Raw genomic sequence first — 18,170 nt, forward strand, 5'->3', positions numbered from 1 at the left:
AATATGCTACCGAGGTTTCCCGAATACAATTCGGACCACCCTGTATATCGACATTTCTTTAACCTTGTAAGATCGATGTTCTTAAAATCGTGCACTATAGGATGATCGCTGGCCCTGAAATTCGAAACGTCCAAATGACGTTGGATCTCGTCCAGCCTGTGCTTGTTAAGCGCCAACTTGGCCGCATCATTGACGTGTGAAAGAACCTCTTTGGAGCGTTGGTGAACCTGCTTCAACTTGACTAGCTCATCTTGGTAATCGCTACAGACTTTTTCTGCTGCCTCTACGCTTTTTACTAGTCGTTCTAGTAGTAGGGAGTACCTCGTCAACCTTTGCATTTCAACAGGGATAATGCCTAAAAATTGAAATACTGTAAAAACTGTTACGAAATTGTACATAAATACGTTTGTTGTTACCTTGAAGTTGAAGTCTTCGGCACTGTCTGGATTTTTCGCATTCTGTCAGTACGGCATCGAATTTCGAGTCTCTTTCCCTTCTTCTCTTGATAAATTCCAAAGCTAGTTGTTGTCTTTCGCAAAACGTAGCCGATGCCTTCTGCAGTGCCTCACCTTGATTGCCTAATGCATCAAACAAAAGTATAAATCATATCAAAAAAAGTAACGTAAAAAAAGTACAGGATTCTGTACCAATTTATAGGTACATATTATAAATAGTTCAGCAATCGAGTATCGCATTTTTTTGTGATTTAATTAATAAAAATATACGGTTTTCAGATTTTTCTCTTCTGTACAAATAGTAAAAGCTTTAAAAAAATTACAAAAAGATTTGATCACCCATATACTTATGACCGCGCATACCGTTGCTTAACCTCGATGATTGCTTAAATACTTTAAATAAAGAATATATTTTTTATGATTTAATTACAAATGTATAGTTTTCAGATTTTTCCCTATACTTGTAGTATAAGACGACGGTATTACTTGCCAAATTTCATAGTTCTAGGTCAAGGGAAAATACCCTATAAATTTTCATTCCCTTGAGACTGTCGACTGTCGAAATATAAGTTTTTTGCGGCATAAACGGCCGTATAATTTTTTACGTTAACTTAAAAGTTTGATTTTTTCACAGCTTCAAGGGGCTGTAGACCTTCACGCATTCTAGAGATAAAGGGTCTTGACAGACAGAGAGAGAGACAGACAACAAAGTGATCCTATAAGGGTTTTGTTTTTTTCCTTTAGAGGTACGGAACCCTATGTACTCGAAAACTCTTTTTCTCTATTTACCGGTAAACGTAGCCAATAAGACATCGCCGATCTGCCGGACCAATGGATCTTCTTTACGTATCCTACGCATTTCCTTATTGATCTCGCTGTGTACGTCCAGCAGCTCCTTGATGTTGGGAAAGAGCAGATTCAGCTCGTCCGGTTTTAGGATTTGGCTGTTGTAAAGCGTCTTGTAAAATAACTTGTACAAGACCTTCAGCATGCGCACGTGACTGACCTCGGTGAGGATCAATTCTGAAAGAAAAAATAGCAATTTTCGAGAATTACGAAACGAGTTAGAGATACTGACCGTTGATGACTTCTTGGCGTTTCTTCTCGTTGGGATTGAGTTTTTTGAGTTCTTCCTCGGTGACGAGCTCTTGCCAGTTGAGGGGATCGGTCTCGCCGTCCATGTCGCTGTCGCTGTCGGACTGTGTCCTGACGGTGGCCTGGTGAACGTCCATGCTGTTCGATGGACTCTCCGACAGTCGGCCACTGTAACTACTCGTTTTAGAATTGGAAAATTGTTCGAAATATCACGTTAATTTATTGGCAAGAGCGTTTTTAGTAAAATAATTTTTAATTTGTCATTTTAAATAACTTAATTTTTACATAATAATGGTTCAGCTGAATTTTCTTCATTAGTTCTAACACAACGCACTTAAGTTGATTACAATCAACAAATGAATAGACTCATTTAAAAAAAATAGTATGTTTCATTCGACCTTATTTAGTTCTTCCGTAATTTTTGACTGAAATGAAGAATACAAAGTTTAATTGAAATTAAGTCTGGCTCTATGCTAAGTAAATTATTTTTATTAAAAAAAATCTTATTAGGAAATTTTGCATAAAAAATCTATATGAATATGTTTTTTCCAAAGAGATTATTAGAATTAAGGGTAAAATCCAAAGTACCAGAAATTTATATACATAATATTATTCCTGAAAGAAAAACTTACATTGAAATATAATGAAATAAGAATGAAACAAGATATTTTCTTTTGTCAGTCACGCGGTTAATTTCTGTAATAGAATACTTACTTGCAAGATATATTGGAATTAGAAGAACTGCCCGAATCAGCATTTTTGGATAAGGCCTGTCGATCCACGTCCGCTTCGGGACTACAGCAAAAAATGCAATATTAGAGCAAAGTAATTAAAATAAATTATTTATAGGATTAAAAGTCAAAAACCCCAATGAAATCATTCAAGTAAGGTGGAAATTTTTATATACTGGAAACTATATTCTAAATGTGTAAATAATCATAAAAAGAGTGTATAGTATTAAAAGATGTTTTGATTAAAAGAAGTAGCAGTGACTAAGTAACAAAACTTGAATTTGATTTCATAAATTCAACGCTCACCTTGTATTGAAACTATGGGATGGATCACTGACGTTTCTCCTCTGTTGCTGTTTTCTATTCTGTAACAAAAAAAAACATTGAATAATCTTGAAAGTGAGATATAAATAACAACACTTACTTTTTCTGGTTGTTCCTTAACACTTTCAGATCGATTTATATGACTAGTATTTCTTTTTTTGGCTCCACTCGATTGGGAAATATTCGAACTAAAAAATAATTCATCAAAATTATGAAACTATCAGAAGAAATCGTATATTTTAAATATTCCAGTTATTTTTAGTTTAATCAGTTCATTTCTTTGAAAGTAAATACGTAATTTGATACAATTTAAACGGAAAACGGATAAAATCTCAAAACAAATGCACTTTGGTTGCATCACGTCCTGATAACGGTGCAATATAAGAGTTTTAGGTGTTAATTTCAAAAGGCAAATGTTAAGTACGTACGGCAATTCACGTATTATTAAACAGCTTAAGTCAATATTGTTAGACAAATAGGACATGTTTACTTAACAATTATAATCAAAACCTTGAAACAAAATGTTCACGATTAAATCAAGAAAAACAAATAGAAGGACTTTCACGTTTTGTAATAGTTAACATTTAAAAAAATCTATACACAATAGCTTTTTTGTTTGGTGCTCATTTTTTGTATATTGCAAATATTTAGGAAAAGGCCTATAAAATATCATATCTTTTCCTAAGTTATAACTAGCTTTTGCCAGAGGCGTGAAGCTAAGTGACCAGTTCTCAATAATATGAAATGACAAATTTTCATCTCAATCATACTTTCATACCCAAATTTTCTCCCAAAAGGGATGAATTTTCTAAAACCGCTTTGATGTAATCAAAACTTTGAAACAAAATGTTCACGATTAAAACCAGAAAAACAAATAGAAGGACTTTCACGTTTTGTAATAGTTAACATTTAAAAAAATCTATATGTAATAGCTTTTTCGTTTGGTGCTCATTTTTTGTATATTGCAAATATTTAGGAAAAGACCTAAAAAATAACATATCTTTTCCTAAGTTATAACTAGCTTTTGCCAGAGGTGTGAAGCTAAGTGACCAGTTCTCAATAATATCATTAATGACAAATTTTCATCTCCATCATACTTTCATACCCAAATTTTCTCCCAAAAGGGATGAATTTCCTAAAACCGCTTTGATGCAGTAACTAATATCATTGTCATTATGAAACCTAAATTTTTTATGTAGCCTAAATTTATTTTCTCAAAATGGATTGTTATTTTATTTTCTAAAACCGCATAGTAAATATTGCTATCTAAAATTCAATTAGTTTAACAAATTTATTTAATTTTTAGGCGATTAGAGAATGATACATCCAGTTAGCCTTTCTTTGAACTTCTAATCTAATTTTTGACAACAGCTCAATTTCTTTCTATTATGCATGATCGACTCTCAACATTTCAATGTTTTAATATGTATTTTCATTAATTTAGAAATTATTCCTACGTTAAGATCAAAAACCAATTAAAATAGTTGAAAGAGATACCCATATATATATGTAATATACTTGTATTATCGTGACAAACCAAACAGTATATCATAAAATAAATAAGCTTGTATTCAAACACGACCGAAAGAATCACGAGTTTATTTTACATAATGCTGTACTACAGGTTATACCGACACCGCGATTAATAATTCATAAAATCGTTGTAATTTTAAGATAAAACCTATTTGAGAGATCTAGTGAGCACCAATCACCACGTTACGCACCTGCTTCTTCTGTGAGCACCATTACCAGTGAAAAACTCGGATAGAGAGCGCCTGTCCGGCATTATAAGGCAAAAATTCCGTCACGGACTCGTAAAATGACGACCGTTCGTTTGCCAAAAACCATTAAAACGACTGATTATTGAATTGTCCTGCGATAATCTAATCTCGCCTTGATAACTAAATATACATCGATAATTTTTATTCAACGCTCTTCGCTCAATTATTTATATGTTGTTGTTTTAAGGTTTATTTTGATATAAATTAAGGAAAAAGCAAATAGGTAAATAGATAATTTTGTAATTTGATAATGAATTATATTAATTTTATAACCGAGAGATGCAATTTTCAAGAAAAAAGAAACATTATTTATTATATAACACGTTATGAAGAAAGCTGGATTTTAAAAAGTCAGTTTCTTAAAACAAGTTAGAATTCTCTGGTACGAGCACATTTATTAGAGAAAAAAGGTAAAAGTTTTATACAAAATCACCCCTTTAGGATATAAAAGTGGGATCAAGAATTACATAAAAATTGTAAAATTCTAAAATTAAGAAATTGGCGCTTATCAAGTTTTCGCCCTGGACCCTTCAATTGTTTTTATAGTAAAATAAATTTAAGAAAAAGACTCGTTATTTGATAATGTCGAATAACTAAATAATTAGTTAAACAATTATAAATAGGCCGTAATATATCTTTAGACTCTTATCAGTCTTATCTACAAGAGTCTGAACGCTTCTCATTTTTAAACATAGCCATTTGGGCAATGATCACAGACTTACCTCTCCGATTGAGCTCCGGAATCGCTCCTCTCTACAGGCATCTGGGCATCGTCGTTCTTATCCGCAGCCCCTTGCCCCTCGCCCTCCGCCTCTTCACAGCCGCGCTCCGTCTTCCTGTCGGAGCCCTTGCGAGTCACCGGCTGAGACACCTTGGCCTCACCTATACAAAAACAAAGCCCCTCCAGTTAGTACCTGGCTAATTTTAAATAGGACATTTGTACACTCACATGCAAAAAAAACACAACGGAAAAATGTTTCGTCGAATTTAAAGTATTATATTTTTTTTAGCACTGATTTCATGATTTTTTTTTAGAAAACTGTATATAAACATACCTACTTTAATTGGTAAACTCATTTCACTTATACAGGGTTATTCAAAAGGTTGTTGTTTACATTAAATATAAAACACCCTGGGCAATAATTTAGTGAGCCTTTTCCTTAAACATAATTTTTCGGTCAAACTCCTGAGCATTTTGTTTTTTTGATTCATGTCAACACATGTCGTGATTAATTTTCAAGAGCGAAATATATGAACTTGCCACCAACAATTTGTAAATTTTTAAATGATCATTACTTTTTGATGTTGTTTTTTAATATGATGAGGTAGCATTGTTAACTATTATCGTAATGTCATATTGACAATTACATGTTTTATATCGAAGATTCAATAATGTCCTTAGTCCTTAGTGTCGAAGAATGTGCAAAAGCCGTTGCTCTTATTGAAGAAGGCCGAAATTAAACCATAATACTTTAAATTTGACGAAAAATTTTTCCGTTGCGTTTTTTTGCATGAGTGTACTTGATATACAGTGTGTTCCAATGAAATTCTATAAGAATATACAGAAAGGAGAACAACCCCCTTTTTGGCGATATTCTCCGAAGATCGCCGTATGAGGTACCTTTGTTAATGTACAACCAACTGGGGAACCTGTTGAGGCTCGTGGTAGATCCCGAGTGGACGTCCCCGAAGGCGATAAAGTCGAACTCGTCCCTGCAGGTGGCGCTGGCCGAGGCGCATCCCTGCTCCATCATTTTGGCCCTTCGACTGCGCAGTAGGCTCAAGTTGATGGCGCTGCTGGACTTGGCTTTTGCCAAAACTGGCTTCGGCTGGGCGAAACTCTCCACCGATTTTTGGGAGCCAAAAGGACGGCTACGGAGTTATAATTATTTTCAAAAACACCCATTACTTCAATATAGTACATTTTTGTTATTAAACATACGAAAAGATATATAAAATTATAATTAAATTCATGCAAACAAAAACAATTAACTTGCAACAATTGTTGAAAATCGTCATGTTTCTATGTTAGTTACATATAATCGCTCCTCGTGTATATCGTTTCCATCTAACGCTCTTAAGGTTCAAAAGAAATTAACCTATGGCCTCAGTTTTTATTTAATATGGTCGTTACTATTATCATTAATTAGTGTGTAATGATGGGTCTTCTTCCTAAATACATGTAGATGTAACATGGATGTAAGAAATAACAATTGAAATAAAAAAGTTATTAGAAAAAGAGTGAAAGTAGTTGCGAGTTGCGTAACGACTTAATAATGATAATGAACAGCCTATTTGAACTATAAGAAGACTATTATTTATCTTTCTCTTAAAGTTATCTTCAAGATTGATAGCAAGATATATAAGGTAAAAAAAATATCACAAATATGTTAAAATAACAATGTCACTTATTTTTTCAAAAAACAAAATAAGCGTCGGTATTTCTAACAATTATAATAAGTAACGTAAACGTTTTTAGTGGTAAAGAAAATAAAAAAAAAACTATAAAACGATAAAACAATGGTGTAATTGTAATTGGACTAATAACCAGGAGCGATAAGACATAAAATTATGTGGAACAATAGCGGCGAACGCATACGAGTCCGTCCACCATTTTAATATTGACAACATGCCAGTAGCACAGTAAAACGAATTGAAAAACGGTATTTTCGATTAGTGACGCAAAATAACGATGTACCACGCGTTCGTTAATAATCGGTTTAACGATATTCTAAATTTATATCGCGCGCATAATTGACGATACGCTAGATATTTCTTCGAATGGCGAAGAGAAGCCATATAGCGATCCCGCAAATTATTTTAATGCGAAAATCATTAAAAGTATCTACTAAAAATATTATTTCGATAACTTACGTATCAGCCTTTTACAATATCCTTAATACAATGTGGGTATACATTTAAGCATATCGCGCACTTATGCGAAGCGCGGCGCGGCGCAGCGCGGCGAATTTTTGATGGGTCCGCTAACTTATGCACGGTTTTGCGTACGCGGTTGGTATTTAAAGTTTAAAATTGTTTTGAGCTGACCCTTTCAATTTTAGTATTATCTCTGTGACGGTTTGATATAAAGGTGTATCAAGGCATACAGTACAGGGTGTCCCATTTTCGTGTGTTTTATGGGGTTTCTCGTTTATGAGTATCTAGAGATACAAATATGCGGTTTTCTTATTACTGGTGATATTTAAAGAATGACAGCTCCCACAGCAAAAATCTAGTTACGCCCTGAGTTCTATGTGAAAAACTCTATGGGACTTAGTTTTCACCTTTTTGATAAGTTATCAGATAACCGGAAACATTTTCAAATTTGCAATGTATTTCAGAAACCAAGAGGTCTAGGACAAATCTGTGTGTAGCATCTTTAATTTCATAAAAAAGTAGTGCAGTGATGTGAAAACCGCATCTTTGTTTCTTTACTCATAAGAGAGGAACACCATAAAACACACGAAAATGGGACTCTGTATAAGTTATCTAAAACTGTCAGGAAAATATGTAGTGCAATATAAATTAATTAAACTGCATATACCGCGATTAAATAAGAAAAGAAGCCATGTTTCTATCATAATAATAATAGCTTTCTCACCTTATCCGTTCTAAATTGGTAGTTTGTCTGGTTAATCTTCCAAAATGAAAATGACCCAAAGATTTTTGTATTCCTCCGATACTCCCAGGTACTGGTTTTTGTTCACATAAAAAACGACAAACGATATTTAAAAAAAACTATTAACGACACTCACGTTTACAATGAATCAGGTAGAAATTTCGAAATATAATCTACCGAATTCAATGCACAGAGCGAGAAAATAAACTAACCAGGAGACGGAGTGGAAGGCACTTCCTCTTCAGGTATTCTGTTGTTCAAATCGAGAGACTTTTTCGGTTTCAATTTTTTGTATTTATTGTCCAGCTCGATTTTGGAGGAATCGTCGCTTTTGCTCTTGTAAATCCTCGACTTGACTCGTTTCAAATAAGACTGAGACGTATCAGTTATTGAAGCTTTTCCAGTCTCTTGTAATTTACCCTACGATTAAGAAAAGATTCATGTTTATGTTACAAATTTGAAGAATCAGTCACCTTTACATTTTTCTTGACGTTCTCGTTTTTCTGGTTGTTTTTATTTTTCGCCGTATCCGACGCATTTTTCTTCTCCTTCTTATCGTCCACATTCTTCTCCAGTTTCATGGAAACTTTGAGGCTTTCGGTGCTGCCAGACAGCTTGGCGCTGGCCGGTCTAAAAACACGACGTTACAACATAATTCACGAGTAATTTTTGTCGTGAAATACCTAAACAAGTCGCTGAATCGGCGGTTGGCCTTCTTGGTCTGGTCTAAAACGAAGAAACCGCTCAGGGCTCGGGTTAGAGGAGTCGGAGTGCTGCTGGTCTTTGATTCTTCCGTTGCATCGTTTTCGATGACAAAACTGTCACTGTAACGTTTGACGGCTACATCGGGAGCGCGATTCACGCCGTTGCGGAGCACGACGCCATCACAGTCGTCCAGGCTTTCTTCGGGAGTTTGTTTCGATTTCCCTTCGTCCTTCTTGCAGGCGTTCGACTGTGTGGGAAAATTCGAATGAGAAATTTCGAAGTTTTTTTTCGATCAGTATTTGCAATTGTTGCGCTTTCACGTTCTCGCGGAGAAGGTCGATCGCAGAAATATTTACTTTTTAGATGTTTGTATAATGCCGATTAATTAATAGATAAGGTCAGGTTATATAAGCACTCGATGTTGTTTTAAATTATTTTAATGTATCGACTACTAATTTATAAGACAAATAACGACGTTAAAATGAGGCCAGTAAATTACTTATTTTTTTAATTTTTACTATTTTTTTATTTCACAAAAAAAAAATCAAAATATTCGAATCTACTATGCGAAAACTCTAAATCAGTAATTTGCATTGTTGCCAGTTTGTCCTAAATGTATTTGTTCGTATTGGACGCGCAAGTGTGAATACCATAGAGTGAATACCTAATAGTTAGGTCATCGCTAAACAATTATTATTATTAATACTAGCTAATGGGTTATTATCTTTATCAGTTCTTAAAATATCAAAAATAAAATAAAATAGCATGTTTTTCTGCCCGAATTGATCTTCCGTTTATTGTATATTTTTACTAAAAAAATCACAAAATGTTATAAAACTGGAATATCTAACTAAAATTTGATTCTGTAATTGAACCCAAACTAATTAAAAACTGTTTTGTTCGGCTTTAGGCAAATCATCTGCCCCAATTTAGAACATCTGCTGCACCTTAAGACCCTTCTATAAAGCAGATGGCACTTGGCATATGTTTTTACACAATTTTTTTTAGAAATGTTATATTTAGCCCATATAAATTCATACGTATATTATGTTTATTATGTTGAGTAATAAAAACCTTGTAGCAAATTTAAAACACGGACAATGCAAATTACTTTGACTTTTTATATCGCAAGATCTTTTTTTATGTTACACAATACGTTTTTTAATGCGTTTGAGATATTACGCAAAGAAAGTAAAAGTTTACAAAAATTATATTACTTCTACATGATTGAACCTGAAAACAAACGTCGATGTTGAAATATTGGACTAACGGAATTTTTAACATTCTTTATTAGACGATAAAAAAAGATAGTTCTGAAAATATCGAACAAGTGAATTTGAAACATTTAATCCGATTGTATCATTTTATCCTATACCGGCACGAAAAATGGGCACCAACACACACCTTTTGATGTATTTTAAAGTTTTATATACTGAGTTCTAGTGGACCGATTTTGATGATACTTTAAGCAATTTGTAGCTAAATTACTTTTTAGTATCTCTATCTAAATTAAAAATGAAAGTTCCCATCTGTCAATTATATACGAGGAAACGCAAAATGTGGTTATTCGTAATCACCGTAATAATGTTATTACGGTGGTTACGGGTTATTTCGATTAAAGTTTGGAACACCCTGTGGAATATGTTAAAAAAACAAGAAATTTGAAAATCATTTTATGATCCAGGTGCATCTTTTGTGGATAATTTATTTTTTGGTTCATCTCAAATCTCAATAAGTTTTTAGAGATATTCGCTTTTGAAGAAGATTACAGTTGGGGGTTGGAACCGTTGGTGTTGAAACAGCAAAGTAAAACTAAATCACTACAATATACCAAAACACTTTTACTTTTGTATTGGACGCGCGTTTAGCTAACCATGTTTCATGAGATGATAACAACTCAAATTAAATGGGTCCAAATCGAATTGCCAAGTGGGCCAAAACACAAACGCAAAGACAAGACGCCCAGTTGGTAGGTCCCTAAAGCGTTGGTAGGACAGCTGGACATCAACATTAAAAGGCAATAACTGACAGGACCTCGTCCTGTTACAAGAAGATGAAAAGAACATACATGTAAGTGAACGGTCTGTAAGAGGATTAAACGAAGCAAATTTTATATGTAAAAAAGGCCTGCTTCGTGACGATAACTTACTAGGTCTGTTGACTAGAACCAAAAGCAAAGGCATGGCTTTAATGTAAAAATTAGAAAAATGTGCCTTCTTCAAAAGCGAATATCTCCAACAAAAATAAAGCTATTGAGATGAACCAAAAACAATCTATCGAGAAAGGATGTACCTAGATGAAAAACAAAATTCAAATTCATTGCTGTTTTTAACTTTCTTGTTTCAAACTTTCACTAAAGTATCAACATTTTGTTTTCAATCAATTTTTAATTCAAAAAGAGATAAAGTCAAATAATTTAGCTACATATTGCTTAAAAAAACATCAAAATCGGCTCACTAGAAAAAAATTTAACTCTAAAATACATCAAAATTTTAAGATGCCCGTTTTTCGTGCCGGTGAGTGGATTAGTTAAAAGATAATTTATCTGGAGAATCTGAGTCACGACACCTCGTTTTGGAAAGTAAGATTTACGTAAAAGTAATTAAAACGCCTGAAATTTTACGTTTCAAGTTACGAACCTCCGTCGTCTGAACATTCTTTTCCGCATTTTTATCTAATGCTTTCGTCGCGTCCTTCTTGTTCCTGTTCCTTCCCTTGTTCTTTCCCTTCTGCGTCGTCGTCTGTTGCTGCTGTTTCTTCTTATTTTCGTTCACCTTTAAACAAAAAGAAACACACGTGTCGTTGGTTTTTCTACGTCGCAGTTATTGAGATTTCAAGGGGCTGTTTTTTGTTTTAATCTCACCTTGTTATCGGCAGCATTGTCGTTGGGTTCGATGGCATTCACGCCGAAAGTCTTTTGCTTTTTGTTGGAGATTTTGTTTTTGAACGTCATGTTTTTGGCTCGCGGGTCTGCAGGGGTGGCGTTTTGCTTCGACCACATTTGTCCAACGTCACACCACCATCACCGTTCAGTAACTCGAACGTACCAAACGGGATTCTCCAAAATTAAACGGTACTTTTGGCTCATTAATTGTTTTTTCGCTTTGAATTCGAACGTCCCTAAACGAACCGATTTCTGGCCCTTCTGTCAACAATTTTAATAAAGTTTATAAAAAAATATGTCGCATTTAAAAATACACCTTCATATTACTATCACTATTTTGAGAAATAAGTTGTATGAGGCTTACAATTTGACATAATTAAAAAATTAACATCCTTAAAACTGCCGTTCGTACGCGATTTCGATAAAAAAAAATACTAAACGGAAATTCAAACACGTACTGAAATAATCCTTAGCCCAATATTGGGATGATGTCAGTCTATAACAATTATTCTTATCTAAAACCTCGGCGAAGATAACAAGCAATTTTCAAACACTGCTTTTAATCGATCCTCATGGAAATTTGACAAAAAAAATGTAATCGCAAAATCGGTTTAATCGTGTCTAAAGATAAAATACCAAGGAGTGTTATTACTCTGTTTTCGTCTTTATTAATATTTCATTTTAAATCAAATATTATGTGTTATACATTCACCGGCGCGATAAACGGACACCTTTAAATTTTGATGTACTTTAAAGTTTAATATATTTTGTTCTAGTGGGCCGAATTTGATGATTTTTTTAAGAAATTTGTAGCTAGATTATTTAACTTTTTAGTATATCTATAGGATTTATAGGACAAGGGCTTTAACTAAAACACAAAAACATATAGTTTAATAAAAGTATAGCTTTCTTTATTTTATAAAATAAAGTTTCTAGCTAACTATTATTAAAAAAGGTAGAGCTCGGAACTTTTCAGTTCGAGATCCATTTGATTATAGAGCGTTCTTTGTTTTATTTAAGACATACGCAGGCAGCACGTGTTATTATGTTTATATATATTTTCTCTTGAATAATAATTATTCTGGATACGTTGGTATATCTAACAATATCTTTCTCAATTAAAAATGAAAGTTCCTATCTGTCAATTGTCAATTATACGATGGAAACAAAATGTTGATATTTTGGTGAAAGATTGAAACACCCTGTGGAATACGTTAACAAAGCGAGGAAGATCATTTTATCATCTAAGAAAGAAATTGTTCATCTTTAGAAATCATTTTATCATCTAAATTTTACATCTTTACATTTTTCGTAATTTTTGTTCTGATAATAAAATGTTACACAGAGTTACCGATTAAATGAAGGAAAAAACATGTGAAAATTATTACTAATACCGAATATTACCCCCCGAGCTTCAATCACACCCTAAGTTTGTTAGAGATATAATTTCATCTCTACCATCTTCAATTACAGCAATTATAGCGAATACAACTTCTGGACTTAAAAACATCTTTGCTGGAGTAACTGCCCAACAGACAATTAAATAAAGGAATGGTTTTAATGTAAACATTACGAAAAATGTGACGCTAATTAAAATAACACTATTGAGATAAACAAAAAAAAAGTATCAAGAAAAGATGCAACTAGATGGCAAATATATTTTCTAAATTCCTTGCTTTGTTAACATATTCCACAGGGCGTTTCAAACTTCCACCAAAATATCAACATTTTGTTTTCCCTCGTGTAATAGACAGAGGAGAACTTTCATTTTTAACTCAGAAAGAAATACTAAGTCAAATAATTTAGCTACATTAGGTACTAAAATTTATCAAAACCGATCCATAAGAACACACACAATAGAATAAAACTTTAAACCACATCAAAATTTTAAGGTGCCCGTTTTTCGTGCTGGTGAGTGTATTTGCAAAAATAAGTTGATGTCACAAACCTAAATGCAAATACATCAATTCCAGTATTGTTCAACACTTCAATTAAATATAATTCTGACTCATAATTTCCGTTCTGCTACCCACAACAGATATACAAAGCGATAAAAAATAGACCTTTCCTCTACATGTCTCGAAAATATTTTATTTAAGCCATAACCCCAATAGCAAAATGTGTGTTTTTTGCTATTTCCAACAAGATACCGAGACAAAATTAAACTTTGGTCTAAATCACGTTTTAATCGAAATCAAACAAGAATCATGTTAACGCGAAGACCTCGAAATGTTCTAAACGAGAGACAAGGTCTTAAAAAACGCTGTATAGTTGATAAATCGAACGAGACAAAAATATAGTTGAATTATACGGAACATTTATCCAAATCTTTATGGATTTGGCCTTTACTTTGCTTGTCGACAATTCCTTAAATGTGTTTTACACGATTTTTCCTTAAATGCCACTGAATTTAATGTCAATGGCACAAAATCACGTTTTACGTATGTTCGCTCCATAAGCTCCATTTCCTTTGTCATTTAAAATTTAAAGTACTCTTCAAATATATTTCGTTACGTATCCATATTTACATAAGATAATTTAAATGACTTGTTTTGAATATTAAAATTACAAAAGGAACATCTGTTTGTTTGAATTATCGCTTTAAAATACAATAAAGACCAAACCGACACCACTCTTGATAACTTTAATCTGTAAAAAACTCTTTTTCGACATAAAATATTTAATGAGGCATTAAAAGTCTTGCTATGCGTTTCGACATATTTAACTGTGCCGTTATCGACTTATATTGGGTTGATATAAAAAATATCCGCTCCGTTTGTGTCCTTACTTGTAGACCTAGTTATACCTACAACATGATCGAAAAAAAAACGGCGTCAACGATGGCTATGAAATGAGGATCGCTGTCATTTTATATGTAAAATTATATGGGCAATGTCATCGATGTTCATTTCTAAGTCAATTGGACGCCGTTTTTTTTTCGTTCATACAATAGTTAAAGCTCAAAATATTTTATATATTCTTTTTTAATACATTTATAGATATTTTAAAAATAAAAACGCTCGGTATGCTAACATTATATTCCGTGTTCCGTCAACTGCTTGTAGATAAAATTAGAATTTGACGGAGAGGAAAATAAACGTCGTGTTTTTGTGTTATTGTAGATATACAACAAATAAATAAGAAGCGACTGCAATGATGTAAGAGCGAAAAAGTAACTAGGCAAATAAAAAAATCGCTGATTAATAGCTCCTTTAAACCTGTACGGTTAATTTTACTTTCTTATGAATTATTTATAAGGTCTTGTTCGCGCTTACTCATACAACGGCCAGTCTTCACGCGATTCAGCTTCGGGTTTCTTAAAAAAGAAAATCGGTGTCGAACAAAAAGGCCAGAAAACAAAATAAAACACAGGCATTCCTTAAATGCGATTATACAATGCGGCGGGTCCGTTGCACCGGCAACGTCGCCGTACACTTGCACACCGCGGAGGGCATTAGCACCGAGCCGTGGCGAACACAAAAGAGCAACAAAGCCGAAATGGCCGTGTTTTATAAAGAAACCGGCCCTGCCAGGGCCACCCTTTCGGTTTCCTTAAAAAACGATGATACTGGTTGTTAATCCTAACCTCACTTAGAACTAGCGGTGTCGCGTTTTTCCTGAATGGCGACGGGTGGCAGGAATCGCGGTGCGCCCGGTCCGATAGCTGACGATCGAAATTTGATGGGAAATTGCCGATCACTGTCACAACAAACGCTCAAAACGGCAGACTGTGCGCGATGAGGGCGTTTTCACCTCGGCCGACAATCGCTGATGTGTGTGTTTACCGACGGAACTTGTGGTGGAGAAAAAAGTAGGGACGGCCAATCTATATCGACGAAGGAGCGGTCCGTATTTTTCGATATACAGGGTGGTCCGAATTGTATTCGAGAAACTTCAGCAGCATATTCTACAGATAAAAATACGTAAAAAGTTCATATAAATTTATGTCTTAAAATGCCTTGTTTCACTGACAAAAAAATATACATATTGGCTAGATAGTTGTTTGTCTGAAATGATAAATTTTGGAACTTTTTAATTTTTTTAAAAATCATAAGTTTTCCTAGAAGAAATATGATAAAACAGTTTCTATTGTATCTTTTGCACAAAAACATTTGTGAGTTCAGTCTAATAACTACAATATGGTCGAGAAAAACGGCGTCAGCGATGGCTATGAAATGAAGATGGCTGTCATTTTATATGTAAAATTATATGGGGAATGTCATCGATCATTATTTCCAAGCCAACTAGTCCCGTTTTTTTCGATCATACGGTATCTCGCCAACGTGTTCAATATTTGTCAATGATGACATGCATTGATTATTTCGATTCCAAATATCTCGAGTATCTTTACTCGTAGCGATTTTTACCAAGAGACCTTTTTTACGTAAAAAACTGCGAGTGTATATTTTTACACTCAGTAGTTTTATACAGGTACGGACAAAAAGTTATTACTCTTCAAACCAGTTAAAAAAATGTAGGTGGCGCCCCCTACAGGTCGGAGTCATGTTGACATCGAAATCAAATTTTCCATATCAAAAAACTCCCAGACAGAGTTAGTTCCGAAATTATTTGGAAAAAATCAAAATAAAAAATATTAAATTAAATGAAACTTCTATACCCTGTATCTCAGAAACGAAGCAGTTTAGAATATAAATTTATGCAAACTTTTTTAATTATTTTTATCTACAGAATATTATGCTACCGAAATTCCCCGAATACAATTCGCACCACCCTGTATAGTTACAGTAAAATTCGAAATATTTTTTTTTAATTAAGTGCAATCAGAGAACAGAACTTTAAGAAGTACTACTGTCCTACGAGTCAGAGACGACACGAGAATCTGCAACGACAACTGTCAGTCAAGTATTCTCTCGTTGGACAGATTATAGTTTTGTTACATAGCAGCGATTATTATTATACATATATTATTATTATATATGCTAATAAACACGATTATTTCAAGTATTCTTTAAAATACACATAAAATTGACTACCTATCGACCTTTTACAAATATCGATATAGTGCAACATCCATAACGATTGTACTTGACGAACTGCGCTTGCACAAGTTCTGTTCGACACCCAGCAGTTTAAACTTGCACAGCGTTGTCAGCTTTAAATAGTTTCCTAATTTTTAAGGATTTAATAACTATAATAAAAACATCGGAATTTTATAAACAATTTTCTATAGTAACTCAATATTTGGAAATATTTAAAACCATTTATGTTTCCACAAAAAATATATCTGATAAACGCATTTTTCTAAATATAATAATATAAAACATTATTAGTAATTAAAACAAGAAAAAAATATGTGACACCATCGCGTAATAACTTAATTTGACGACATTTTTAAGTCCACTTCGTTCTTCAACCTCAAGGCTATTCGTCTTAACATAGTTCCGCGACGAGAACGTCGAATAGAATGTGACAGACTGCTAAAAAATATAGCTGGACAGGAGCACATTCTCAGCGCGCCTCTACGACTTTTAATTAATTCTCCAATAACGTTTCATTATTCTAATATGAAATACATACACGTACTTGTCTTTAGCAATGGGGATAGTTTGGAGAACGACTGAGTCATCGGTATTTTGGTCAGTTTTTATTTTGTAGGTGACAAAATCTTACGGAAAATGGTTAAACACGTTAGTTAAAGTTTAAAATATTTTTTAACAAACTAATTTGTATATATTTGAAGTTCTGTTATTGTAATAAAACATATACATAACTATCTTTTCCATGTGTTATAGTAGTGCAAATATCGTTGCATATCATAAAACTTAACGATTTATATGACATTTCAACTTTAACAAGCGCTTTATGTAGGTCAAAATAGACACTAAAACAATTTTATAGAATGTGAAATATAAGGTTTACGAGTATTACAAAATATCGATCGCCCTGATTATACTGTTTTTCCATTCATCAACATTTTTACAAAAAAAATGACACGAGAATACTTTATTCATTAATGTTTTTAGCTGGAAAAAGGCGACTAAAAATATCAAAGAGTCACGGAAATTAAAGGTCTATTTTCCGGACTAAAATAGAAAATGCCAACAAAATGCCAACGGCACATCAGGAAGTCTTTTTAATGCAGTTGCGCCCGTTAAAATACAGGCTTGCCACATACTGCCTACTTTCCTAAAAATATTTCTATATTAAGATAGGATTGGAATACAAATAATCAAAAATCAATTGTGAATTCCTAACAAAAAAAAAACGACAAGTGCGACTCGGACTCGCTCACCGAGGGTTCCGTATAGAAAGGCTATTTTTTGAAGATGTCTTTTTTGCGGCATAAACGGCCGTATATTTTTTTAAGAAGTTCGATTCTTTCACAGCTTCACGAAACTGTAGACCTGAGTATGGGTCATGAATGTCATGATACAAGAAGGTTAGATAAGATCCTGGGCGGTCGCAAATCTGTTCTCCGCGGGCATGACGTCACTAGGGTAGTAATTTTCTGTGAAGCTCCGCCAACTACACGCGCAATATCTTCTCTCAAAAGATCCCTGGCGGTGGCAAATCATGGGTATATAGTTTTAATTTCAACTCGATACCTCCACGTAT

General features: G+C 33.6%; 1 protein-coding gene across 5 annotated transcripts in view; it reads right to left on the bottom strand.

The window, feature by feature from the left end:
• Positions 1-18,170, bottom strand: part of LOC115882168 (rho guanine nucleotide exchange factor 12) — a 48,368-nt gene that overhangs the window by 8,219 nt on the left and 21,979 nt on the right. For 4 of the 5 annotated variants that reach the window (XM_030900049.1, XM_030900047.1, XM_030900052.1 and 1 more), the window contains 8 exons: positions 5,109-5,268; positions 2,706-2,793; positions 2,588-2,646; positions 2,265-2,345; positions 1,534-1,724; positions 1,245-1,478; positions 417-578; positions 64-355 (listed from right to left, as the gene is read on the bottom strand). In XM_030900049.1, coding sequence (XP_030755909.1) covers positions 64-355; positions 417-578; positions 1,245-1,478; positions 1,534-1,724; positions 2,265-2,345; positions 2,588-2,646; positions 2,706-2,793; positions 5,109-5,268 — 1,267 coding nt within the window. The remainder of the gene's footprint in view (positions 1-63; positions 356-416; positions 579-1,244; positions 1,479-1,533; positions 1,725-2,264; positions 2,346-2,587; positions 2,647-2,705; positions 2,794-5,108; positions 5,269-18,170) is intronic. The other variant, XM_030900048.1, reaches the window with a different exon arrangement.

This window comes from Sitophilus oryzae, unplaced genomic scaffold (genome assembly GCF_002938485.1).
Source record: "Sitophilus oryzae breed Bouriz unplaced genomic scaffold, Soryzae_2.0 scaffold_177_pilon_pilon, whole genome shotgun sequence".
Lineage (NCBI taxonomy): Eukaryota > Metazoa > Arthropoda > Insecta > Coleoptera > Curculionidae > Sitophilus > Sitophilus oryzae.